Source organism: Panulirus ornatus, chromosome 7 (assembly GCF_036320965.1).
Source record: "Panulirus ornatus isolate Po-2019 chromosome 7, ASM3632096v1, whole genome shotgun sequence".
Classification (NCBI taxonomy): domain Eukaryota; kingdom Metazoa; phylum Arthropoda; class Malacostraca; order Decapoda; family Palinuridae; genus Panulirus; species Panulirus ornatus.
The window spans coordinates 1084736-1111785 of record NC_092230.1 but is presented as its reverse complement, the minus strand read 5'-3'; the positions used below and the strand labels follow the sequence as shown (position 1 = coordinate 1111785).

Sequence of the window (27050 nt, the reverse complement as noted above, 5' to 3'; positions counted from 1 at the left end):
ATGTGGTTAGTAGTTGTGTAGTGGTTAGCATTCCTGACCATGACATGTTCATGGGCTATCAGGGTCGAACACATAGGTTCAGATTCCAGTTGGGGCAGTCAGTCAACAGGCAACCCAGCTGTTCATTTACCCTTTAGGGTTGTTGAAAAAGAATCGTTATTTCAGAGAGCAACACTGGGTATGTTTGAAGTAAGAGTATTTCCAAGGATATTATATGGCTGCGAAGCATGGGCTATATATAGAGTTGTATAGAGTAGGGTGGATGTGTTGGAAATTAAGTGTTTGAGGACAACATGTGGTGTGAGGTGGTGTGATCAAGTAAGTAATGAAAGGGTAAGAGAGATGTGTGGAAATAAAGAGTCTGGTTGAGAGAGCAGAAGAGGGTGTGTTGAAATGGTTTGGACATATGGAGAGAATTAGCGAGGAAAGGTTGACAAAGAGGATATATGTGTCAGAGGTGGGGGATTAAGGAGAAGCGGGAGACCACATTAGAGGCAGAAGGATGGAGTGAAAAAGATTTTGAGCGATTGGGGCTTAAATATACAGGAGGGTGATAGGCGTACAAGGAATAGAGTGAATTGGAAGGATATGGTATACTGGGGTCAACATGCAGTCAATGGACTGAACCAGAGCATGTGAAAAGTCTGGAGTAAACCATGGTAAGGTCTGTGGAGCCTGGATGTGGATGTTTAGTAGTGTTTTTTAGTGCATTACAAATGATAGCTAGACACAGGGTGAACAAATGTGGCCTTCTTTGTCTTTTTTCTGGCGCTGCCTCGCTGATGTGGGGTGCTTAGCAATGCTATTTCATGTGGGGCAGGGTAGAGCCAGGGATGGATGAAGGCAAGTGAGCATATGTCTATTCATACATATTATTTATTTATTTATTATACCTTGTCGCTGTCTCCTGTGTTAGTGAGGAAGCGTAAGGAAACAGACAAAAGAATGGCCCAACCCACCCACATACACATGTATATACATACATGTCCACACACGCACATATACATACCTATATATTCTCAACATATACATATATATATATACACACTCAGACATATACATATATACACATGTACATAATTTATACTGTCTGCCCTTATTCATTCCCGTCGCCACCCCGCCACACATGAAATGACAGCGCTAGGAAAAGATAACAAAGGCCACATTCGTTCACACTCAATCTCTAGCTGTCATGAATAATGCACTGAAACCACAGCTCCCTGTCCACATCCAGGCCCCACAAAACATTCCATGGTTTACCCCAGACGCTTCACATGCCCTGGTTCAATCCAATGACAGCACGTCGACCCCAGTATACCACATCATTCCAGTTCACTCTTTCCTTGCACGCCTTTCATCCTCCTGCATGTTTAGGCCCCGATCACTCAAAATCTTTTTCACTCCATCTTTCAACCTCCAATTTGGGCTCCCACTTCTCCTCATTCCCTCCACCTCTGACACATATATACTCTTTGTCATTCTTTCCTCACTCATTCTCTCCATGTGACCAAACCATTTCAAAACACCCTCTTCTGCTATCTCAACCACACTCTTTTTATTACCACACATCTCTCTTACCCTTTCATTACTTACTCAATTAAACCACCTCACACCACATATTCTCCTCAAACATCGCGTTTCCAGCACATCCACCCTCCTCCGCACAACTCTACCTATAGCCCACGCCTCGCAACCATATAACATTGTTTGAACCACTATTCCTTCAAACATACCCAATTTTGCTTTCCAAGATAACATTCTCGATTTCCACACATTTTTCAGTGCTCCCAGAACTTTTGCCCCCTCCCCCACCCTATGATTCACTTTTGCTTCCATGGTTCCATCCGCTGCCAAATCCACTCCTAGATGTGTAAAACACTTCACTTCCTCCTGTTTTTCTCCACTCAAACTTACCTCCCAATTAACTTGTCCCTCAACCCTATTCTACCTAATAACCTTGCTCTTATTCACACTGACTTTCAGCTTTCTTCTTTCACACACCAGCTTCTGCAGTTTCTCACCCAAATCAGCCATGAGCGCTATATCATCAGCGAACAACAACTGACTCACTTCCCAAGCTCTCTCATCCACAACAGACTGCATACTTGCCCCTCTTTCCAAAACTCTTGCATTCACCTCCCTAACAACCCCATTCATAAACAAGTTAAACAACCATGGAGACATCATGCACCTCTGCCACAAACCAACATTCACTGAGAACAAATCACTTTCCTTTCTTCCTACATGTATACATGCCTTATATCCTCGATAAAAACTTTTTTATTACCACACATCTCTCTTACCCTTTCATTACTTACTCGATCAAACGACCTCACACCACATTCTGTCCTCTAACATCTCATTTCCAAAACATCCACCCTCCTCCTCACAAACCTATCTATAGCCTATGCCTCGCAACCATATAACATTGTTGGAACCCCTATTCCTTCAAACATACCCATTTTTGCTCTCCATGATAATGTTCTTGCCTTCCACACATTCTTCAACACTCCTTCCTCTACCCCATGACTCACTTCTGCTTCCATGGTTCCATCCGCTGTCAAATCCACTCCCAGATATCTAAAACACTTAACTTCCTCCAGTTTTTCTCCATTCAAACTTACCTCCCAATTGACTTGTCCCTCAACCCTACTATACCTAATAACCTTGCTCTTATTCACATTTACTCTCAGCATTCTTCTTTCTTACATTTTACCAAACTCAGTCACCAGCTTCTGCAGTTTCTCACCCGAATCAGCCACCAGGGCCATATCATCAGCGAACAATAACTGACTCACTTCCTAACCCCTGACATCCACAACAGATGGAATACTTGCCCCTCTCTCCAAAACTCTTCCATTCACCTCCCTAACAACCCCATCCATAAACAAATTAAACAACCATGGAGACATCACACACCCCTGCCAGAAACTGACATTCACTGAGAACCAATCACTTTCCTCTCTTCCTACTCATACACTTGTCTTACATCCTCGATAAAAACTTCCCACACCATATACTCTTAATACCTTCCACAGAGCATCTCTATCAACTCCATCGTATGTCTTCTCCAGATCCATAAATGCTACATACAAATCCATTTGTTTTTCTAAATATTTCTCACATACATTCTTCAAAGCAAACACCTGATCTGCATATCCTCTACCACTTCTAAAACCATACTGTTCTTCCCCAATCTGATGCTCTGTACATGCCTTGACCCTCTCAACCAATACCCTACCATATAATTTCACAGGAATACTCAACAAACTTATACCTCTGTAATTCAAACAATCACCTTTATCCCCTTTGCCTTTGTACAATGCCACTATGCATGCATTCCGCCAATCCTCAGGCACTTCACCATGAGCCATACACACACTGAATATCCTTACCAACCAATCAACAACACAATCACCCCCTTTTTAAATAAATTTCACTGCAATACCATCCAAACCCACCATCTTGCCGGTCATCTTCCGCAGAGCTTTCACTACCTCTTCTCTGTCTACCAGGGTTGATTAGAAAGGGTAGTGAGTGGTGGGATGAAGAAGTAAGATTATTAGTGAAAGAGAAGAGAGAGGCATTTGGACGACTTTTGCAGGGAAAAAATGCAATTGAGTGGGAGATGTATAAAAGAAAGAGACAGGTGCAAGAGGTGAAAAAGAGGGCAAATGAGAGTTGGGGTGAGAGAGTATCATTAAATTTTAGGGAGAATAAAAAGATGTTCAGCGCTGGTGGCTGATTCATGTGAGAAACTGCAGAAGCTGGTGACTGAGTTTGGTAAAGTGTGTGAAAGAAGAAAGTTAAGAGTAAATGTGAATAAGAGCAAGGTTATTAGGTACAGTAGGGTTGAGGGTCAAGTCAATTGGGAGGTGAGTTTGAATGGAGAAAAACTGGAGGAAGTGAAGTGTTTTAGATATCTGGGAGTGGATCTGGCAGAGGATGGAACCATGGAAGTGGAAGTGGATCATAGGGTGGGGGAGGGGGCGAAAATTCTGGGAGCCTTGAAGAATGTGTGGAAGTCGAGAACATTATCTCGGAAAGCAAAAATGGGTATGTTTGAAGGAATAGTGGTTCCAACAATGTTGTATGGTTGCGAGGCGTGGGCTATGGATAGAGTGGTGCACAGGAGGATGGATGTGCTGGAAATGAGATGTTTGAGGACAATGTGTGGTGTGAGGTGGTTTGATCGAGTAAGTAACGTAAGGGTAAGAGAGATGTGTGGAAATAAAAAGAGCATGGTTGAGAGAGCAGAAGAGGGTGTTTTGAAATGGTTTGGGCACATGGAGAGAATGAGTGAGGAAAGATTGACCAAGAGGATATATGTGTCGGAGGTGGAGGGAACGAGGAGAAGAGGGAGACCAAATTGGAGGTGGAAAGATGGAGTGAAAAAGATTTTGTGTGATTGGGGCCTGAACATGCAGGAGGGTGAAAGGAGGGCAAGGAATAGAGTGAATTGGAGCGATGTGGTATACCGGGGTTGACGTGCTGTCAGTGGATTGAATCAGGGCATGTGAAGCGTCTGGGGTAAACCATGGAAAGCTGTGTAGGTATGTATATTTGCGTGTGTGGACGTATGTATATACATGTGTATGGGGATGGGTTGGGCCATTTCTTTCGTCTGTTTCCTTGCGCTACCTCGCAAACGCGGGAGACAGCGGCAAAAAAAAAAAAAAAAGATCTGGAAGGAGGTAAATAAAGTGCGTAAGACAAGGGAGCAAATGGGAACTTCAGTGAAGGGCGCAAATGGGGAGGTGATAGCAACTAGCGGTGATGTGAGAAGGAGATGGAGTGAGTATTTTGAAGGTTTGTTAAATGTGTTTGATGATAGAGTGGCAGATATAGGGTGTTTTGGTCGAGGTGGTGTGCAAAGTGAGAGGGTTAGGGAAAATGATTTGGTAAACAGAGAAGAGGTAATAAAAGCTTTGCAGAAGATGAAAGCCGGCAAGGCAGCAGGTTTGGATGGTATTGCAGTGGAATTTATTAAAAAAGGGGGTGACTATATTGTTGACTGGTTGGTAAGGTTATTCAATGTATGTATGACTCATGGTGAGGTGCCTGAGGATTGATGGAATGCGTGCATAGTGCCATTGTACAAAGGCAAAGGGGATAAGAGTGAGTGCTCAAATTTCAGAGGCATAAGTTTGTTGAGTATTCCTGGTAAATTATATGGGAGGGTATTGATTGAGAGGGTGAAGGCATGTACAGAGCATCAGACTGGGGAAGAGCAGTGTGGTTTCAGAAGTGGTAGAGGATGTGTGGATCAGGTGTTTGCTTTGAAGAATGTATGTGAGAAATACTTAGAAAAGCAAATGGATTAGTATGTAGCATTTATGGATCTGGAGAAGGCATATGATAGAGTTGATAGAGATGCTCTGTGGAAGGTATTAAGAATATATGGTGTGGGAGGCAAGTTGTTAGAAGCAGTGAAAAGTTTTTATCGAGGATGTAAGGCATGTGTACGTGTAGGAAGAGAGGAAAGTGATTGGTTCTCAGTGAATGTAGGTTTGCGGCAGGGGTGTGTGATGTCTCCATGGTTGTTTAATTTGTTTATGGATGGGGTTGTTAGGGAGGTAAATGCAAGAGTTTTGGAAAGAGGGGCAAGTATGAAGTCTGTTGGGGATGAGAGAGCTTGGGAAGTGAGTCAGTTGTTGTTCGCTGATGATACAGTGCTGGTGGCTGATTCATGTGAGAAACTGCAGAAGCTGGTGACTGAGTTTGGTAAAGTGTGTGAAAGAAGAAAGTTAAGAGTAAATGTGAATAAGAGCAAGGTTATTAGGTACAATAGGGTTGAGGGTCAAGTCAATTGGGAGGTAAGTTTGAATGGAGAAAAACTGGAGGAAGTAAAGTGTTTTAGATATCTGGGAGTGGAACTGGCAGCGGATGGAACCATGGAAGCAGAAGTGGATCATAGGGTGGGGGAGGGGGCGAAAATCCTGGGAGCCTTGAAGAATGTGTGGAAGTCGAGAACATTATCTCGGAAAGCAAAAATGGGTATTTTGAAGGAATAGTGGTTCCAACAATGTTGTATGGTTGCGAGGCGTGGGCTATGGATAGAGTTGTGCGCAGGAGGATGGATGTGCTGGAAATGAGATGTTTGAGGACAATGTGTGGTGTGAGGTGGTTTGATCGAGTAAGTAACGTAAGGGTAAGAGAGATGTGTGGAAATAAGAAGAGCATGGTTGAGAGAGCAGAAGAGGGTGTTTTGAAATGGTTTGGGCACATGGAGAAAATGAGTGAGGAAAGAAAGATTGACCAAGAGGATATATGTGTCGGAGGTGGAGGGAACGAGGAGAAGTGGGAGACCAAGTTGGAGGTGGAAAGATAGAGTGAAAAAGATTTTGTGTGATCGGGGCCTGAACATGCAGGAGGGTGAAAGGAGGGCAAGGAATAGAGTGAATTGGATCGATGTGGTATACCGGGGTTGACGTGCTGTCAGTGGATTGAATCAGGGCATGTGAAGCGTCTGGGGTAAACCATGGAAAGCTGTGTAGGTATGTATATTTGCATGTGTGGACGTATGTATATACATGTATGTGGGGGTGGGTTGGGCCATTTCTTTCGTCTGTTTCCTTGCGCTACCTCGCAAACGTGGGAGACAGCAAAAAAAAAAAAAAAAAGATATATATATATATCCCTGGGGATAGGAGTGAAAGAATACTTCCCACGCATTCCTCACGTATCGTAGAAGGCAACTAAAGGGGACGAGAGCAGGAGCCTAGAAACCCTCCCCTCCTTGTACTTTAACTTTCTAAAAGGGGAAACAGTAGAAGGAGTCTTGCGGTGAGTGTTCATCCTCCTTGAAGGCTCAGATTGGGGTGCTTAAATGTGTGTGGATGTAACCAAGATGAGAAAAAAGGAGAGATAGTTAGTATGTTTGAGGAAAGGAACCTGGATGTTTTGGCTGTGAGTGAAACGAAGCTTAAGGGTAAAGGGGAAGAGTGGTTTGGGAATGTTTTGGGAGGAAAGTCAGGGGTTGGTCAGAGGACAAGAACAAAGGAAGGAGTAGCACTACTCCTGAAACAGGAGTGGTGAGAGTATGTGATAGAGTGTAAGAAAGTAAACTCTAGATTGATATGGGTAAAACTGAAAGTGGCTGGAGAGAGATGGGTGATTATTGGTGCATATGCACATGGGCATGAGAAGAAAGATCATGAAAGGCAAGTGTTTTGGGATCAGTTGAATGAGTGTGTTAGTAGTTTTGATGCACTAGACCAGGTTATAGGGATGGGTGATTTGAATGCAAAGGTGAGTAATGTGGCAATTATGGGAATAATTGGTGTACATGGGGTGTTCAGTGTTGTAAATGGAAATGGTGAAGAGCTTGTAGGTGATTAGGAGTACCTCGTTTAAAAAGAGAGATATACATAAGTATACGTATGTAAGTAGGAGAGATGGCCAGAGAGTGTTATTGGATTAAGTGTTAATCGATAGGCATGCAAAAGAGAGACTTTTGGATGTTAATGTGCTGAGAGGTGCAACTGGAGGGATGTCTGATCATTATCTTGTGGAGGCAAAGGTGAAGATTTGTAGAGGTTTTCAGAAAAGAAGAGAGAATGTTGGGGTGAAGAGTGGTGAGAGTAAGTGAGCTTGGGAAGGAGACTTGTGTGAGGAAGTACCAGGAGAGACTGGAATGGAAAAAGGTGAGAACAAAGGATGTAAGGGGAGTGGGGGAGGAATGGGATGTATTTAGGGAAGCAGTGATGGCTTGTGCAAAAGATGCTTGTGGCATGAGAAGAGTGGGAGGTGGGTAGATTAGAAAGGGTAGTGAGTGGTGGGATGAAGAAGTAAGATTATTAGTGAAAGAGAAGAGAGAGGCATTTGGACAATTTTTGCTGGGAAATATTGCATATGACTGGGAGATGTATAAAAGAAAGAGGCAGGAGGTCAAGAGAAAGGTGCAAGAAGTGAAAAAGAGGGCAAATGAGAGTTGGGGTGAGAGAGTATCATTGAATTTTAGGGAAAATAAAAAAGATGTTTTGGAAGGAGATAGATAAAGTGTGTAAGACAAGGGAACAAATGGGAACATCAGTGAAGGGTGCTAATGGGAAGGTGATAACAAGTAGTGGTGATGTGAAGAGATGGAGTGAGTATTTTGAAGGTTTGTTGAATGTGTTTGATGATAGAGTGGCAGATTTTGTTTCGAGGTGGTGTGCAAAGTGAGAGGGTTAGGGAGAATGATTTGGTAAACAGAGAATAGGTAGTAAAAGCTTTGCAGAAGTTGAAAGCCAACAAGGCAGCAGGTTTGGATGGTATTGCAGTGGAATTTAATTAAAAAAAGGGGGTGACTGTGTTGTTGACTGGTTGGTAAGGTTATTTAATGTATGTATGACTCATGGTGAGGTGCCTGAGGATTGGTGGAATGCTTGCATAGTGTCATTGTACAAAGGCAAAGGGGATAAAAGTGAGTGCTTAAATTACAGAGGTATGAGTTTGTTGAGTATTCCTGGGAAATTATATGGGAGGGTATTGATTGAGAGGGTCAAGGCATGTACAGAGCATCAGATCAGGGAAGAGCTGTGTGGTTTCAGAAATGGTGGAGGATGTGTGGATCAGGTGTTTGCTCTGAAGAATGTATGTGAGAAATACTTAGAAAAACTGATGGATTTGTATGTAGCATTTATGGATGTGGAGAAGGCATAAGGTAGAGTTGATAGAGATGCTTTGTGGAAGGTATTAGGAATATATGGTGTAGGAGGTAAGTTGCTAGATGCAGTGAAAAGTTTTTATCAAGGATGTAAGGAATGTGTATGAGTAGGAAGAAAAGAAGGTGATTGGTTCCCATTGAATGTCGGTTTTCAGCAGGAGTGCGTGATGGCTCCATGGTTGTTTAATTTGTTTATGGATGGGGTTGTTAGGGAGGTGAATGCAAGAGTTTTGGAGAGAGGGGCAAGTATGCAGTCTGTTGTGGATGAGAGGGCTTGGGAAGTGAGTCAGTTGTTGTTCACTGATGATACAGCGCTTGTGGCTGATTCAGGTGAGAAACTGCAGAAGTTGGTGACTGAGTTTGGTAAAGTGTGTGAAAGAAGAAAGCTGAGAGTAAATGTGAATAAGAGCAAGGTAATTAGGTTCAGTAGGATTGAGGGACAAGTCAGTTGGGAGGTGCGTTTGAATGGAGAAAAACTGAAGGAAGAGAAGTGCTTTAGATATCTTGGAGTGGATTTAGCAGCAGATGGAACCATGGAAGCAGAATTGAGTCACAGGGTGGGGATGGGGGCGAAGGTTCTGGGAGCATTGAAGAATATGTGGAGGGCGAGAACATTATCTCAGAGAGCAAAAATGGGTATGTTGGAAGGAATAGTGGTTCCAACAGTGTTATATGGTTGCGAGGCATGGACTATAGATAGAGTTGTTCGGAGGAGGGTGGATTTGTTGTAAATGAAAAGTTTGAGGACAATATGTGGTGTGAGGTGGTTTGATCGAGTAAGTAATGAAAGGGTAAGAGAGATGTGTGGTAATAAAAAGAGTGTGGTTGAGAGAGCAGAAGAGGGTGTATTGAAATGTTATGGTCATATAGAGATAATGAGTGAGGAAAGATTGACCAAGAGGATATATGTGTCAGAGGTGGAGGGAACAAGGAGAAGTGGAAGACCAAATTGTAAGTGGAAGGATGGAGTGAAAAAGATTTTGAGTAATCGGGGCCTGAACATACAGGAGGGTGAAAGGCGTGCAAGGGATAGAGTGAATTGGAACGGTGTGGTATACCGGGGTCAACGTGATGTCAATGGATTGAACCAGGGCATGTGAAGCATCTGGGGTGAACCATGGAAAGTTTTGTGGGGCCTGCATGTGGAAAGGGAGCTGTGGTTTCAGTGCATTATACATGACAGCTAGAGACTAAGTGTGAGCGAATGTGGCCTTTGTTGTCTTTTCCCAGCCCTACCTCGTGTGCACGCAGGGGGTGCTGTTTTATGTGTGGCGGGATGACGACAGGAATGGATAAAGGCAGCAAGTATGAATATGTACATGTGTATTTATTTATATGTCTGTGTATATGTATGTATACGTTGAAATGTATAGGTGTGTATATGTGCATGTGTGAACCTTTATGTTAATGCATGTGTATGTGGGTGGGTTGGGCCATTCTTTTATCTATTTCCTTGCGCTACCTTGCTAACATGGGAGACAGCCACTAAATATGATAAAAAAAAAAAATACACATATACACATAGCATTTAAGGGATGGCCTTTATTGGGGTTTCAGTTGCCTGTGCCATCTTAGCTAATATGAAAAGAAAAAATACAGTAATATTACTGTTTAGGTACCATTTTGAGTATCATGTAGGAGTTCTCACAGTTTTATTAGATATTGTGACCTTGTTGCTTCCAGAACACAACATATTATTACAATCATTCAAAAGAGGAATATATTAGTTATTGGTAAGGAGCTGTCTCTGGTACAGATATAGACACTTATGATTGTTGTAGCCTTGAACCCCTTTAGGATGCTTCCTGCATCATATGTGGGTTCCCAGTAAAGACAAACCGCACAGCCATTGTTAGTGGAATTTACCATTCACATATGAAAGATCCTGTACTTACCTTACTGACTAGAGACATGTATAGATGTTTGGTGTCACATCCAACTCTAACTTGCATGTGGTAATATCAGTAAGGCTAAGTTACCCTAAGTGGCTATGAAGGGTGGTCTGATTTTGAAGATGATATCAAAGTAAGACTCAGCCTTTAAGCAAAGGAATTTTGTTATAGCAATAGTCATGTGCTGATGTCAGTGGGTACATACTCAGATTTAATGGTGAAGCATATGAAGATTTAGATATCACAGCATCATGCCAAGGTGTAATTGTTTGTGTAGCACTTTGGTTAAATGGCTTTTAATATCATTCTGTGAGGTGTGAGCTGTTTGGAAATTTTTATAATCTTTTATGAAATGTATCATATGCCAGTGCATACAAAATATTTGTTAGATACTGAATTCCAATAAAGTGAAATCCAATAGAGCAGGGTTTTATTAGTTGGAAATTTTGTATATAGTAAGGAACTGTTTCACTATTATCTAATTATTTATGTTGGTAACCATATGTACATTTATAATTAAAACAGGCACTTTGGTGTTACTTTCCACTTAAAACTGTTTACCCCATGTGCACTATGTCTAGTAAACACATCACAGCTTTGGTCACATCATGAGCTCATTATCTTCACCTGCTAATAGCAACATAGGGAAGGGAGTGATTTCATGGCAATGATTGGCAAGTCACTGTGTTTGGAAGGCAGCTCAAAGGCTGTGGAAGGCTGGTCATGAGACACAGGAGGTTGTGGTCAGGCCAGAACAAATGCAAAGATATTTTGATGATTCATTTTCATGGTTTACTGTGCCTTCACATGGATATTTTTTTACTCCAGCTTGTGCCATGACCCTACATATCAGACCCAAGACCTTCCTGACTTTTCTAAATGGCTTTTCATTTTGTTCATTTTTTCCAGCCCCTTTTGTCAACACCAATTTAAGTTGTCATATATGAGTTTCATTATGTGCTCCATGGTTTCTTTGTCAACCTGCAGTAAGTTAGAGTTAATCTAGTTTCTCTCAGACATTACAGTGTAAAGTTTATACTGATCTAGGTAGTCAAAAAGAGTAGGATTGTTTGTTTGGGGGGTTTCGTCACTTGTTTTCGCTTGGAGATGACAGCCTGGATTTTCTATATTTGATTCTTCTGAATTTTGAAAGTGGTAGGCAAGGGATGGGTTATTATTGATGCTTATGCACCTGGCCATGAGAAGACAGATCATGAGGGGCAAGTGTTTTGGAAGCTGCTAAGTGAGTGTGTCAGCAGTTTTGATGTAAGAGACCAGGTATTAGTGATGGATGATTTAAATGCAAAGATAAGTAATGTGGCAGTTGAGGGTATAATTAGGGGGCATGGGGTATTCAGTGTTAGTGTACAGCTTATGGAGTGTGCTGTAAAAGGACTGATGATTGGGAATATCTGGTGGAAGCTTTACAGAAAATGAAATGTGGCAAGGTGACTGGAGTGTATGGTAACACAGTTGAATTTATTAAGAAAGGGGGTGACTGTGTTGTTGATTGTTGGTAAGGATTTTCAGTGTTTGTATGGGTCATGGTGAGGTACCTGAGGATTTGTTGAATGTATGTATAGTGCCATTGTGTAAAGGCAAGGGAGATAAAGGTGAGTGTTCATACTACAGAGGTATAAGTTTGTTGAATATACCCGTTAAGTTGTCTGGGAGGGTATTGATTGAAAGGGTGAAGGTATGTACAGAGCATCAGATTGTGGAGGAGCAGTGTTGTTTCTGAATTGGTAGGGGATGTGTGGATCAGGTGTTTGCTTTAAGTAGTGTGTATGAGAAATACTAAGAGAAACAAATGGATTTGTAAGTGGCATTTATGGGTTTGGAGAGAGCATATGCTAGGTGTAATAGAGATGCCTTGTGGAAGGCCTTAAGAATATATGGTGTGGCAGAAAAGCTGCAAGAAGCAGTGAGAAGTTTTTATCAAGCATGTAAGGTATGTGTATGAGTAGGAAGAGAGGAGAGTGAATGGTTCCAGTTGAAGGTTGGTCTGCAGCAGGGGAGTGTGATGTTACCATGGTTGTTTAATTTGTTCATGGAAGGGGTGATGAGGAAGGTATTTGCGAGAGTCTTGGAGAGTAAGGTGAGTACACTTTGTGGAATGAGAAGGCCTGTGAAGTGAGTCGGTCATTGTTTGCTGATAATGCAGCACTGATGGTGGATTTTAGTGAGAAACTTCAAAAGTTGGTGTCTAAGTTTGGAAGAGTGTGTGTGAAAGGAGGAAGTCGAAATTAAATGTTAATAAAAGCAGGATTATTAAGTTTAGCAAGGTTGAGATACAGGTTAGTTGGGGGTGTGAGTTTGAATGGAGAAAAACTGGATGAATTTAAATGTTTTAGATACCTGGGAGTGGACATGGCAACAAATGGAAGCATGGAAGCGATTGTGGGTTCTAGGGTGGGTGGGGGGAAGAACACTCTGGGAGCATTGAAAAATGTGTGGGAAGAGAGAATATTATCTGGGAAGGGGAAAATGGTTATGTTAGAGGGAAGAGTATTCCCCACAATATTATATTTATGTGAAGCATGGCTATAGATGAGAGTGTGAAGAGAAGGGTGAATGTGTTTGAAATGATATGTTTGAGAATAATATGTGGTGTGAGGTGGTTTGATTAAGCAAGTAATGGAATGGGTAGAGGGATGTTTGGTGATGAAAACAGAGTGGTTGAGAGAGCTGAAGAGGGTGTGCTGAAATGCTTTGGACATATGTAGAGAATGAGTGAGGAAAGGTTGACAAAGAGGATATATGTGTCAAGTAGAGGGAACAAGGAGTACGGGGAGACCAGTTAGGAAATGGAGGGATAGAATGAAAAAGATTTGGAGCATTCGCGGCCTGAAAATGTAGGAGGGTGAAAAGTGTGCATGGAATAGAGTGAACTGGTATACTGGGGTTGACATATCAGTGGACTGAACCAGGGCATGTGAAGTGTCTGTGGTCTACCGTGGAAAGGTCTATGGGTGTGAATAGGAAGCTGTGGTTTTGGTGCATTATACATGACAGGTAGAGAATGGATGTAAGTAGAAACGCCTGTTCTTGGTGCTACCTTGCTGATGTCGGAAATGGCAATCGAGTATGAAAAAACTAGTTGTGCATGGGCACATAAGTTTTCATGAAATGGTATGAAATTTTAATTCTTTCTCCTGCTAATTCTAAAAACCTGAAGAAATCTGAATAATTTCATTCTCTCTCCCAACCTCAGATGGCCGAAATTTTAGTTCATCTTAGGTTTTTCATTTACGCTGTAATTCTTTACCACCTAGTGAAATTTTCCTATAAGGAAAAAGGGAGCATTCTCTAAACTGTGCCAGTTATGCTATTGAAATCTCCTATTGCTGTGTTTGTTTTCTGTTAGTATTATTAAACTTTTTCAGAAGTTATAACTCCTGTTCTTGAAGAAAAAGCTGTTTCTATCATGTTCTTGCAGTGACTTTTAGATTGTTTAGATAATGTTTATCAGTTGGATAGATCTAATTTTCATGTTGTGAATCTTATTCAGCATGTGTCCCTTTCACTACTACTTTGTCATTTTGAGGGTTTTTCCATTAATTCTTTAAAAGTAACATTATGTTTTGATCACCTTTGGTTTACCTTACATATACTTTCTGATGGTTTTGGGTGTCTTCTACCCTTGTAGTTCAGTCTTGAAATGAGCTTTTAGGTTACTCCTCTATTCAGTCAGGCTCTTGGAGGCCACGGCCCAAAGGCGTACATAACCAGCAGATCTTAGCTGGTCCAAAACATATTGTAGATGCTTGCCCAGGCTTTTTTTAAGTCTCTTCACCAAGTATTCCATTGTGTTTCTCATGGCTGCTGACAACGTGTTAAACAGTTTTGGGTTCCTAATGTTCATGATGTTACTGATACCTATTGCATCTTTAAATTTCAATAGCAGTATTATACAGAGGCATTTCTGCCTTTCATGCCAATAGGGAGCTGTTTTGAAGTATGGTTTGAGATTCATGCCTTTCAGGATTTTCAAAATGTCACTGAGGATTCTTCTCCCCTGTCTGTACTCTAGAGACTACATTCTCATTGTTTTCAGTTCTTCTCAGTAGTTTAGATTCTTTACAGTTTAAGTGCAGAATGTGAAAGATTTTTACACTTGTTTACTTCACAAACTTATCTACCATGAAAAGTGGTTAGCATGCTGTAACATTCTGTTTAAGAAGTCACTGGAAAAGAATAATTTTTATTTGAGTTTGAGAAATTTTTACTCACATGCTTCACTGATGGAGTATTTTTGTTTCATGAGTAATATTGTATTTTTATTTGGTGTCCTTCGTGTTAGGATTTAAGTTTCTGTGGTGGCTCAGGCTCAGGCTCTGTTCAACTTAGCTGTCTTATCCGCTACAATCATCTTTTGAATCAGTATCTTTCTTGTCCCTTTTGCTATATCATATTAATTTTCCAGATGGATTATCTTTCCAGATCATACTTAAGGACAGTAGATTATTGAATGTTACTGTTGAGAAAATTATTGAGATGAAGAAACATCCTTCATTCTGGGTGAACAGATGATTTCTTTAATTGTCATTGTCCCTTCTCAGAGCTGGACATTCCTAATCTTTTCTTTTGATAGAAATATGTTGGTCTTTAAAAGATTGATGATAGTATTCAATCATTTACCCTTCTTTGGTATTCACTTTCTTGTTTTTAACTGCCTTGTATTAATTCCCCTCTACACAGAAGTTTCAGGTGAGTAGATTATGTTTTATTTTTTCAGATTACCTTATGTAAGGTGTTCTTCATTGCTAACACATGAATTCCTTATGAATATATACACTCTTTTTTCCTTCCTTTGGATTCCTGTTCAGTGTGGACATTGCTCAAGATGGCATGTAAAACTGGAAGAAAATATGGTTTGAGTCGATGGAAATGGATTACTTCCAAATGATACATGGTGTCATGACTGAGATGGCTTTCCTTCCTTTCCTTCACACCTTTATAGGATTTTCAAATTCTGAGACATATAAACTGAAATAGAATATGTTATCAGACACAAGCAACCAAATAATGCATGCATGAGACAAAAGGGAAACAAGCAGGCAGGGAAATTGCTAGTTTATTATTGTGAATTATCCATTTAAATCCATGTTGCCATTGCTCCATCTTCCATGGAGCCATAGAACAAACACAAAAATTAGTTTTCTCCAATTCATATCTTGACTTTCTCCACACAGCCTCAGCCGCATAGCAGCAGCTATCCAGCATCTTCTCAGAAGCCAGACAACTATACACCTCTGGGGGCACTTTCTACTATGCAGCCAGTGATGAGTCCTGGTGGCACCCCTCACCACCACCACCACCACCACCATCACCACCATCAACATCAGTCCCATCCTACTTCTCACATTCAGCCTCCTCCTCCTCCCCCTCCTCACCATCAGCCTCCCCTGCCACATCATCAGCCTCCCCAACCACACCATCAGCCACCAACACCTCACCATCCATCACCTCCACATCATCATCCTCCCCCAACTAACCATCATCCAACATCACATAACTATCCTCAACCCCATCACCACCACCACCATCAATCATATCCTCCTCCTCCTCCTCCCCCATCCACTCACCCTCATGGTACTCATGGTACTACAGCCCCTCCTGGACATCACTGTGTGTATCGTCCACCACCATTAACCCCCCCTGCTGGAAATCCTCCTGCTAGCAATCCCTCTCAGGGAACTTCCCAAGTAACAGGGCCACCTATGACTGGTCCTACATATCCCAACCAATCTTCACCTGGGTATATGCCTCCCAGTCATGCAGTAGCACCCACCCACTCGACCCATTCTCCACATCACTCGCCAAAGCAATTGGGATCTCCAAGTCATGTCCCCCCAAGTCTGAAAAGTCCAACAGGAAGCAGTGGAAATCACCCTCCTCCAGGCTCACCCCGAGCTGTACCTGCTCCAGGACAAACTGAAAGACATAATTCTGCTTTTACTGCACCAGCTCTCTCTACCCACTCTCCAGCAGCATCCACTCCAGCAGGTTAGTAAGTCTGGGAATTTAATTGATTGATCTTGCTGTGGAGTGAGTGCAGATTCTTGCAGTATGACACATGCAGCTTCTGAGCTTGAATGATTATGCTTTTTTGTGGGGAGTGGGTACAAGCTTCAAGTCTATCTTTAAGAATTTTCTCTGAATTCTTATTCCTGTTTGTTGATCGTGAGAACAGAATGATTTTAGCATGTTATATAACGATTGAAGTTTTATTCAAGGAACTTTAGGAACATATAATATCAGAATGATATGAGTTACTTAATGCCCCAAGTAAATTTGTCAAAAGAAATGAAAAAGGGTACAGTACAGGAAGAATATCAAAAATCTGTAACCTTTGGAACCAAGCAATGTGTGGATTTTGTATTTTTAAGGATTTTAGAAATATGCACCTCAACTTATCTTCAGAACGTATCCTAACATTAACAGTGTTTGGTATACCTAATGCATATTCTGAATGTTATTTGTTTGTTGTATATGTAATTACAAGTTATATAAAACATTTGATAAGCATTTATCTACACCATAAGACTCAGACTAACCTTGAGGGATACACCAACACATCCTTTTCTGGTTTTGTAAAATTTCCACTTTCTGAATTATGGTAATTACACATTCCTTCATCTTAATAATACTTCTACCAACAGTATCTCTTAAATGCTTTTAGGATGCTAGTAAGAGCATAGAATTATGAAAATATTACACAAACAACTGAAAAATCATGAAGCATTACTCTCATGCATTTATACAGAGAACAATGACCAAGCAGTAATATGGGCTTAAGTAGCGTATGACAATCAGAACAAACATATATGGAAACGCATGCTCCACTTAATTGGTAATCTTGAATGTATGACATCATGAACTTGGGGGTTTATGATTTTTGGAAACATGGATTTTCGATATTTTACCTGTATTACCATACGACCAGGCTTGAAATATCCTTTTTTTTTATTCTGTCATGTTAGCATTACTATTACTCCATTTGCCTAATCTGTATTTAATTAGGATGTATTATGGTAAATTTCTTCACTTGATTTTGGAGTGTATTTGTTTGCAAATGAAATTTTACTCACAAACATCTAATTTGGAAAGCCTGCCAAAATCACATTGAGCATTTAGGGGTAGAGTGTCTCATAAGACAGCTTTGATGCTTCATAATTTCTCCATATTGGTAAACCTAGAATGGTTTTAAATTCTTGCTTTATCCTTTATGGGTCATTTGGAGAAATTTATATGCTGATTTTCCTCTTTAGTGAATGAAAAGTTTTAAATATTCTTTTATGTACTTATGTAATTGTTGTATTCTTTTCCTTTTTAGTGATATTCCACAGTAATTCGTATTTTTCAATTCTCTGCCCAATTAAGGTTAGATGAAATAAATACCTCTCATAAGGGGCATTATCTGTGCAGTCAACCATATCAGTGTTTTCAACAAGTTCCTGTTGGCCCAACCTGTAATTACCTTGTATCGTGGTATTGCTTACTTCTGGAAAGGAGCTGTATAGCTTTTGTGGTTACTCAAAGTTATTATAGAAGCTGTGAGTACATTACATCAGTTTTGGAAGTGGTGAATTAAGAGACCTGTTCAGTTAATAACCTCTTTGCAACTTTCTCATGCTCCAGTATAATAGTATGCAGTAAAGGCAGATACAATGGATGGATTTTCCTTCTTGTACTTCATGAGCATAACATTGATCCAAACACGAAGTTCAGGCCCAAGGTACTGTGTAAGTGTAGGAAAACAGATTTTCCATGAAGATTTTGTTTTATGCAGTTGTGTAAGAATGAATTGATGCTGGAGTTAGAGTTGTTGGTTTTTAACACTTTAAGAAATATTTCTTATATTTGATCTGAATTAGTTAGGCTTAATGACCTGTTTAGCTGCCAGCATAGTTTTAGTTAGAGTATTGATATGCTAGGAATATTTCAGATCAGTCTGTGTGTTTACAGGAGAGGGACTGATACAGTATTCTAAAATTTAGAGCCACTGTTGAAAGTCACAGTACCCACAAATTGATAATTGTAGTAAGGGTTTACATGCTGATGGATGTATGTATCTCAATAAACTTACTTCTTAATACTGAACTTGTTATGATATATACTATTTGGTATATACAGTATTACAGAGCAATCATTTATGAACGAATGCATGTAAAAAAAGACAATGTAAGATGAAAACTGTTACAAATTGATAATTTGGTAAACTTCAATGTACTGTAGTTGCAGAGAGAATGGATGTGAGGATGTGTTTCCTGTACAGTGGCTCACATCACCTTAAGGCTTGCTTCATGCACCACACAGCTTTGATTGAACAGTGAATGGGTTAATATTAACTTACTTTTCATGGAAGAGATATTTTTAGATTAGCAATATCTTGATGAACTATCATAGTGAACCCGTTGATTACCGTTGGACAGCTCAAAGATTTATTCTTTGGGCTTTTCTCTTCTGCTGTTAGTTTATAGTAAATGAATAAGGTTTTTGTGGATTTTTTCCAAGAACACATAAGAAATTAAAGTTTATCTATATTTTTGCTAAAGGTCTCTAAACAGGAATTAGTCCTTTTTTGTTAACAATTTTGTATGATAACATTTTGGATTCTCTTGTGAATTATCGTAGATTATCTATTTGCACATTCATTGCATTGTGTATCCGGTCTTTTAGTTCAACACTTAAAGATTCTCTGAATGAGTTGTGAATTTTTGCTTTTATTCTCCATACAAATGCAATGAAATTTCAGTTAGTTAATATATTTCCATGGTGTACATCAGTGGAGAAATTGTTTTGATCTCCATGTAAATGAGAATGAAAGTTTAGTCAACTCAGAAATTTCTCTACTCTAAGTAAAGTGATTATTTTCTTTGAAGAGAGATGATAACTGGTTAGAATATTTTGTGAATTAAGTCATTATATATGTTCCATGCTCATTTTGGTATTAACATGAATTCTGTAACACTTTAGAGTATCACAACTTACCATTAACTTTACAGAGTGGTCCTTTATTATTTTTCAGTTTTGTCTTTGATTATTACATGCATTAGACATCCCTGCCTTTTGCCGCTCGACTAAACTGATTCCCACAAAAGATACAGTGTTAGGACAGATAATTTAAATGTTAACTGTTTGCATGAAAGAGTGAGGGAGTAGGAGAATATTTTTTGATAATACAGAACCATACTTGTTAGACTATGGAGATAACTAGTCAAAGGAAGATGGAAGAAATTCTGATGAAAGATGATTTGTTTTACCTGAAGGAAGACTGCTCATTTTAGAAGCTCTAGGTCATTAGTTTTGTATTCACAATTCAAGTTTGATAGTCTTACAATGGCTGCAGTGGCTGCCTATGTGCCATAGAGTAAGAAAGAAGGAGGATATTAAGAATGGTTTCTGGAAAAGGCTTGTGGCACAGTTGAGGAATTGGGTTCAGGAAAGAAGCTCAGTATGGAGGGTAACTTAATGTATGGGTGAGAGATAGATCAGAGGAATGATACTGATAAGTGCACCTTGTGTGCAGTTGACTAAGCTGTGATCCATTTGACTCTTAGTATATTGCAAGCACTGTAAAGTTCCCTGCTTCACTTATGGTATGGGATTGTTTCAGTTTCTAGAAGTCCTGCCGAAGAATGAAACTATGAAGACATAAGTACCTTAATCTATTATTATTATTATTTTGCTTTGTCGCTGTCTCCCGTGTTTGCGAGGTAGTGCAAGGAAACAGATGAAAGAAATGGCCCAACCCACCCCCATACACATGTATATACATACACGTCCACACACTCAAATATACATACCTATACATCTCAATGTACACATATATATACACACACAGACATATACATATATACACATTTACATAATTCATACTGTCTGCCTTTATTTATTCCCATCGCCACTTCGCCACACATGGAATAACATCCCCCTCCCCCCTCATGTGTGCGAGGTAGCGCTAGGAAAAGACAACAAAGGCCCCATTCGTTCACACAGTCTCTAGCTGTCATGTAATAATGCCCGAAACCACAGCTCCCTTTCCACATCCAGGCCCCACAGAACTTTCCATGGTTTACCCCAGACGCTTTACATGCCCTGATTCAATCCATTGACAGCACGTCGACCCCGGTATACCGCATCGATCCAATTCACTCTATTCCTTGCCCGCCTTTCACCCTCCTGCATGTTCAGGCCCCGATCACTCAAAATCTTTTTCACTCCATCTTTCCACCTCCAATTTGGTCTCCCGCTTCTCCTCGTTCCCTCCACCTCTGACACATATATCCTCTTGGTCAATCTTTCCTCACTCATTCTCTCCATGTGCCCAAACCATTTCAAAACACCCTCTTCTGCTCTCTCAACCACGCTCTTTTTATTTCCACACATCTCACTTACCCTTACATTACTTACTCGATCAAACCACCTCACACCACATATTGTCCTCAAACATCTCATTTCCAGCACATCCACCCTCCTGCGCACAACTCTATCCATAGCCCACGCCTCACAACCATACAACATTGTTGGAACCACTATTCCTTCAAACATAGCCATTTTTGCTTTCCGAGATAATGTTCTCGACTTCCAAACATTCTTCAAGGCTCCCAGGATTTTCGCCCCCTCCCCCACCCTATGGTTCCATCCGCTGCCAGATCCACTCCCAGATATCTAAAACACTTTACTTCCTCCATTTTTTCTCCATTCAAACTTACCTCCCAATTGACTTGACCCTCAACCCTACTGTACCTAATAAACTTGCTCTTATTCACATTTACTCTCAACTTTCTTCTTTCACACACTTTACCCAACTTAGTCACCAGCTTCTGCAGTTTCTCACATGAATCAGCCACCAGCGCTGTATCATCAGCGAACAACAACTGACTCACTTCCCAAGCTCTCTCATCCACAACAGACTGCATACTTGCCCCTCTTTCCAAAACGCTTGCATTCACATCCCTAACAACCCCATCCATAAACAAATTAAACAACCATGGAGACATCACACACCCCTGCCGCAAACCTACATTCACTGAGAACCAATCACTTTCCTCTCTTCCTACACGTACACATGCTTTACATCCTCGATAAAAACTTTTCACTGTTTCCAACAACTTGCCTCCCACACCATATATTCTTAGTACCTTCCACAGAGCATCTCTATCAACTCTATCATATGCCTTCTCCAGATCCATAAATGCTACATACAAATCCATTTGCTTTTCTAAGTATTTCTCACATACATTCTTCAAAGCAAACACCTGATCCACACATCCTCTACCACTTCTGAAACCACACTGCTCTTCCCCAATCTGATGCTCTGTTCATGCCTTCACCCTCTCAATCAATACCTTCCCATATAATTTACCAGGAATACTCAACAAACTTATAACTCTGTAATTTGAGCTCTCACTCTTATCCCCTTTGCCTTTGTACAATGGTACTATGCAAGCATTCCACCAATCCTCAGGCACCTCACCATGAACCATACATACATTAAATAACCTTGCCAACCAGTCAACAATACGGTCATCCCCTTTTTTAATAAATTCCACTGCAATACCATCCAAACCTGCTGCCTTGCCAGCTTTCATCTTCCACAAAGCTTTTACTACCTCTTCTCTGTTTACCAAATCATTTTCCCTAACCCTCTCACTTTGAACACCACCTCGACCAAAACACCCTATATCTGCCACTCTATCATCAAACACATTCAACAAACCTTCAAAATACTCACTCCATCTCCTTCTCACATCACCACTACTTGTTATCACCTCCCCATTAGCCCCCTTCACTGAAGTCCCCATTCGCTCCCTTGTCTTACCTTAATCTACTTAATCTACTTCATCTACTGTGGCTAATTTCCGGATGTGTTCATGAAGTGCAAGACTAAAGTGTTCATGCAGGATGGAGCTCCTTGCCACAGTGCCAAACTAGTTACTGGTTGGCTTATGGACTGTGTAGTGAAATTTTTCAGTGACTGTCCCAAGAGAAAGCAGTAGGAGGTGAAGAGGAAGGTGCAATTGATGAAAAAGAGGGCCGATGAAAGTTGGTTGGATGAGGATCAGCAAACTTCAGGGAGAATAGGAAAATGTTCAGGAGGAGGTCAAGAGTGTGAGAAAAACAGGAAAGCAAATGGAAACATCAGTGAAAGGCAAATGGGAAAGTGGTAACAAGCAGAAATGAGGTGAAAATTAGATGGAGAGAGTATTCTGAAGGATTGTTAAATGTATTTGATGATAGGATGGGAGATGTGGAGTGCTTTCTTGGGGAGGTATGAGAGGTGATAGGATCATAGCAAGTGTTTTGGTGAAAAGAAAGGTGTTGAAAGCCTTATGTAAGATGAAATGTGGCAAGGTGGCTGGAGTGTATGGTATTGTAGTTGAATGTCTGAAAAGAGGGAGTGACTGTGTTACTTGTTAGCTGAATATGATTTTCAGTTTATGTATGAATCATGATGAGGTGCCTTAGAACTGGTGGAATGCATCTCTAGTGCCACTGTGTAAAGAGAGGTAGAATAAAGGTGAATGTTCAGATTACAGAAGTACAAGTTTGTTGGTTGTACCTGATAAGTATTTAGGAAAGTGATGATTTAGAGGGTGACAGCATGTACAGTGCATCAGACTGGGAAAAGCAGTGTGGCTTCAGGAATGGTAGAGGAAGTGTGGATCAAGCACTGAAGCACTGAAGAATGTGTTTGAGAAATTCTTCAAGAAACAAATATATTTGTATTTGGCATTTATGGGTCTAGAGAAAGCATACAGTGCTTTGTAGGAGTTATGAATAGTGTGGTAGGAAAGCAGCTAGAAGCAGTGAGGAGTTTCTGTGAAGTGAGTAAGGCATGTATTCAAGTAGGTAGAAAGGAGGGTGAATGGTTCCAGGTGAAGATAGGCTTGCAACAGAGTTGTGCAATGTCATCATGGCCATTTAATCTGTTTATGGATGGGCTAATGAGGGAGATGAGTAAAAGATTTTTTTTTTCTTCTTTTTGGAGAGGCTAGGTTTGCAGTCTGTTAGGGTTGTGGGGGCTTGGGAAGTGTATCAGTTACTGTTTGCTAATGATGTAGTGCAGGTGGCAGACTTGAATAAGAAATTGCAAAGCTGGTTTCTGAGTTTAGGAGAATGTGCAAAAGGAGAAAGTCGAAGTTAGATGTGAATGAAATCAAAGTTATCAAGTTTAGCTGTGGAGATAGGTTTGTTGAGATGAGAGTTTGCATGGAGAAAACTCGGAGGAAGTGAAGTATTTTAGGTAAAATCTTGGAGTGGATATGGAAGCAGATGGAACCATGGGAGCTGAAGTGATCTATAATGTGGGTTGGGGGTGAAGTTTCGTGGCACATTGAGAACTTTGTGGAGAGAGAAGTCACTACCTGGGAGGGCAAAGATGATCATGTTTGAAGGGACAGTCAAATCCATTTCTAAGCAGGACAGTCAGCATTGTCAGTCCTATCTTTCTGTAAGGTGTGAACTAAGGGAATATCAACATTTTTCCTTGAAGCTTTCCTTGAACCTTGGGTGGAGAAGCAGATGACTGGGGCCAGCATGTGAGGGGGTGACAAGGAAACAAGGTAAGTAGGGAAGAGTGGTGAGAGAAGGGTATGCTTGTAGCTGAGACTTACACACAGCATAAAAGCAAAAATGCTGAGAGTGGTCTCAATCGCAAATGAAGGAGTTATTCATAGCTTTTACTAGAGGTTTGAATTATTTTTTGATAGTGTAGCCCTCCCCTCCCCCCTGGCTCCTTCCATTTGCACACAGCAACACACACTCATGGGTCATGTCCTTTCCTCCATCCACAGAAGCAAATGTCACCAATCAGAGGATAACTTTTTTTTATCTTTTGGATGTGTCATAAGAAGCAGCTCTTATGACTTATGTAGTAAATGAAGGATGCATTTGATTACTTAATTAACCATTTTGTTCTCAGGAAGCTGTCAAACATTTTTAAGTATAATGCTTATGAAAAAGGGATATCATTTTGCAACACATCAACTGTTCCACATAGTGTTTCACAGTTTACAGACATTAACAAAAGTGTGGCATTTGCTATAGGTTAGCAATGTGCATAGTGATATATGATGTCAGGAGAAGGGATGGGGTCAGCACTGCACAGGTGCACCAATATTTTGTGGTGAGTAAGCAATCTTTATTATGGGAATGTAGACAATTTGGTGGTGATTTGGTTTGGTTGAAGTAATAACAAGTTATTGCATCCTGTCCACTGTTTTATGCTGAAATATAACTTGTGGTTCTTGTTAGTTTTTGGCAATACCTAGAGCATGAAAACATTTGAAGCTTATTGTAAAGAAATGTGATTTATACAGGCTCATCTGATGATTTTTATGATATGCAGGGTTCATTAAGAGATCATAAATTGATATTGCATAAGACAAACGCAGGGTTTACTAAGAGATCATAAATTGATACTGGACAAGGCAAATTCAATAAACTGCTAAAGTGAGCATGAATGCCAAAATGTTGGCTGCCTAGATGATGGGCATCGTGTCATTTTCCCATTTATTATTCATACCGTAGTAAGTTGGGCATGATGAAATTGGGCACATTTGAAAAGTTATTTCAAAGCTCTCCTCCAAGGCCAGATGAATAAAGAGTTCCTTGTAATCTTATCAACTAATGCCAAACTCGATATCTGCATGCATCATTCATGATGACTCTTAGCTAATATGTAACCAATCCCCAGTGAAACCACCGCCATAGACCCTCACTCCCACCACATTCATGCTACATACCATGAAAAAGCCTACTATTGGCCTCATGTTCCTGACATCTTATATTTTGTTATGCCTGTTACTAATTGAATTCCTGTCACATGTTCAACATTACAGAAAGCCAAAAATTCATGAGTATTATTACACTTATAAGAAATATATAATCGTGTGTGAACACTCATTTATGCAGGCTGCAGTTATACATACTTTTAGGATTTGTAACATAAAACTGTAGGAAATTATTAATCTGTGGTGTAATATGGATTGTGTAAAATAAGAATCCTTTTATAGTGACCTTGACATGATAAAGAAACTCTGGACACTGAAAGCTTGAAAGTAGTGTGAAATGAAATCTTTGAAGGAGAGTTCGTATTCTTTAGGTTCACACTTCTCAGAAAGAGAGGATTATAAACGTTGACTGTCTCAGTTGGAAGTGGAGGTGGCTGTACAATAGTCCTAATAGTGTTGTATGGTTATGAGGTTTGTATTCTAGTGGAGAATGTATGGAAGAGGGTGAATGTTAAGACAGAATTTTCTGAAGACAATATGTGGTGCGAGGAGGATGACTAATTAAGAAATGATTGAGTAGGAGATAGGTGTGGTAATAAAAACAAGTATGGCAGAGAGAGCTGAAGAACATGTTTTAAAATAGTCTCAACACATAGAGAGAATGAGTGAGGAGAGGTTGACAAAGAGGATATATGTCAGAAGTGGAGAGAACAAGGAGAAAGGAGAGACTAGACTGGAGATAGAAGGGGGTTTCAGTGGTCTTGGCTTGAACATGCTTGAGGATGTAAGGTGTGCTTGGGATAAAGTGAATTTAAGCAATATGGCATAAATAGGCAATTTGTTGTTGTTGGATTGAATCAGGTAATACAAAGGGGTCAAGGGGAACAGTGGAAAGGTTTATGGAGCCTGGTTGTAGATGGGGGCTGTGGTTTTGGTCCATTATACATGACTGATAGGGAATGGATGTCAGTGAATGAGATTATTTCTTTGTCTTTTCCTGATCCCACCTTGCTATGAAGAAAAATGGCACATAAGTATAAAAAAAAAAATAATGATGATTAGGACTTTAGTGGGAGTGTGGAATAGGAGTGGAGTAAAGGTTACTGACAGGAAGAGGGAGGAGCATTAGGCATGTCTACATTACACTCTGAATTGTCTGATTCAGTAACTGTTTCAGCTGGAGAATGAGGAGAAAGTTGCCTTGTCATTTGAAAATGCTATCCATTGTTAGCTGTGTGGCCTGCCTTTTTTTTCTCAGTAAATTTCTTTGTAAGCACACAAAGCATCCAAAAACTTTCTAGAGAACACCAGAGCAGGTTCATGGTCAGGATCCTTGTCATTGATAAGGCCATAGTTTGTCTAGATAATCAACTACTCGTGCTAATACTTTGGTTGTGAATCTGTGTTAGGGGATGTACCGGTACTGGTATCTTTCCTCTCCTTGTAGATTTTTTCTCCCTCCAACTGCACCAGTTCCTCACCAGTCATATCCTCAGAATGTGATTAGACAACTTAGTTACATCTTGCTGTTCAGTTTCTTCAAAGGCATAGTCAGATGGTTCTCATCTCTATGGCGTATTAAGAGTGCTACTTGAATGTAAGTCTAGTATTTCTTAGAATTATTTTCCCAGTGCTTGTGAAATATAAATTTGATATTATTTACCTTTGGCATTATTATAAAAGGCAATATTACTGAAAAACCTTACAATTTCATTAAATATTTTATTATTAATGGAAAAGAATATTGTAGATGGAAAGTGAAAA

At 40.3% G+C, this 27050-nt stretch overlaps 1 protein-coding gene across 12 annotated transcripts in view; it reads left to right on the top strand.

Annotated features, from left to right (window-relative positions):
- LOC139749360 (uncharacterized) overlaps positions 1-27050 on the top strand; it is a 512783-nt gene that overhangs the window by 428107 nt on the left and 57626 nt on the right. For all 12 annotated transcript variants that reach the window (XM_071663109.1, XM_071663101.1, XM_071663103.1 and 9 more), the window contains one exon: positions 15738-16551. In XM_071663109.1, coding sequence (XP_071519210.1) covers positions 15738-16551 — 814 coding nt within the window. The remainder of the gene's footprint in view (positions 1-15737; positions 16552-27050) is intronic.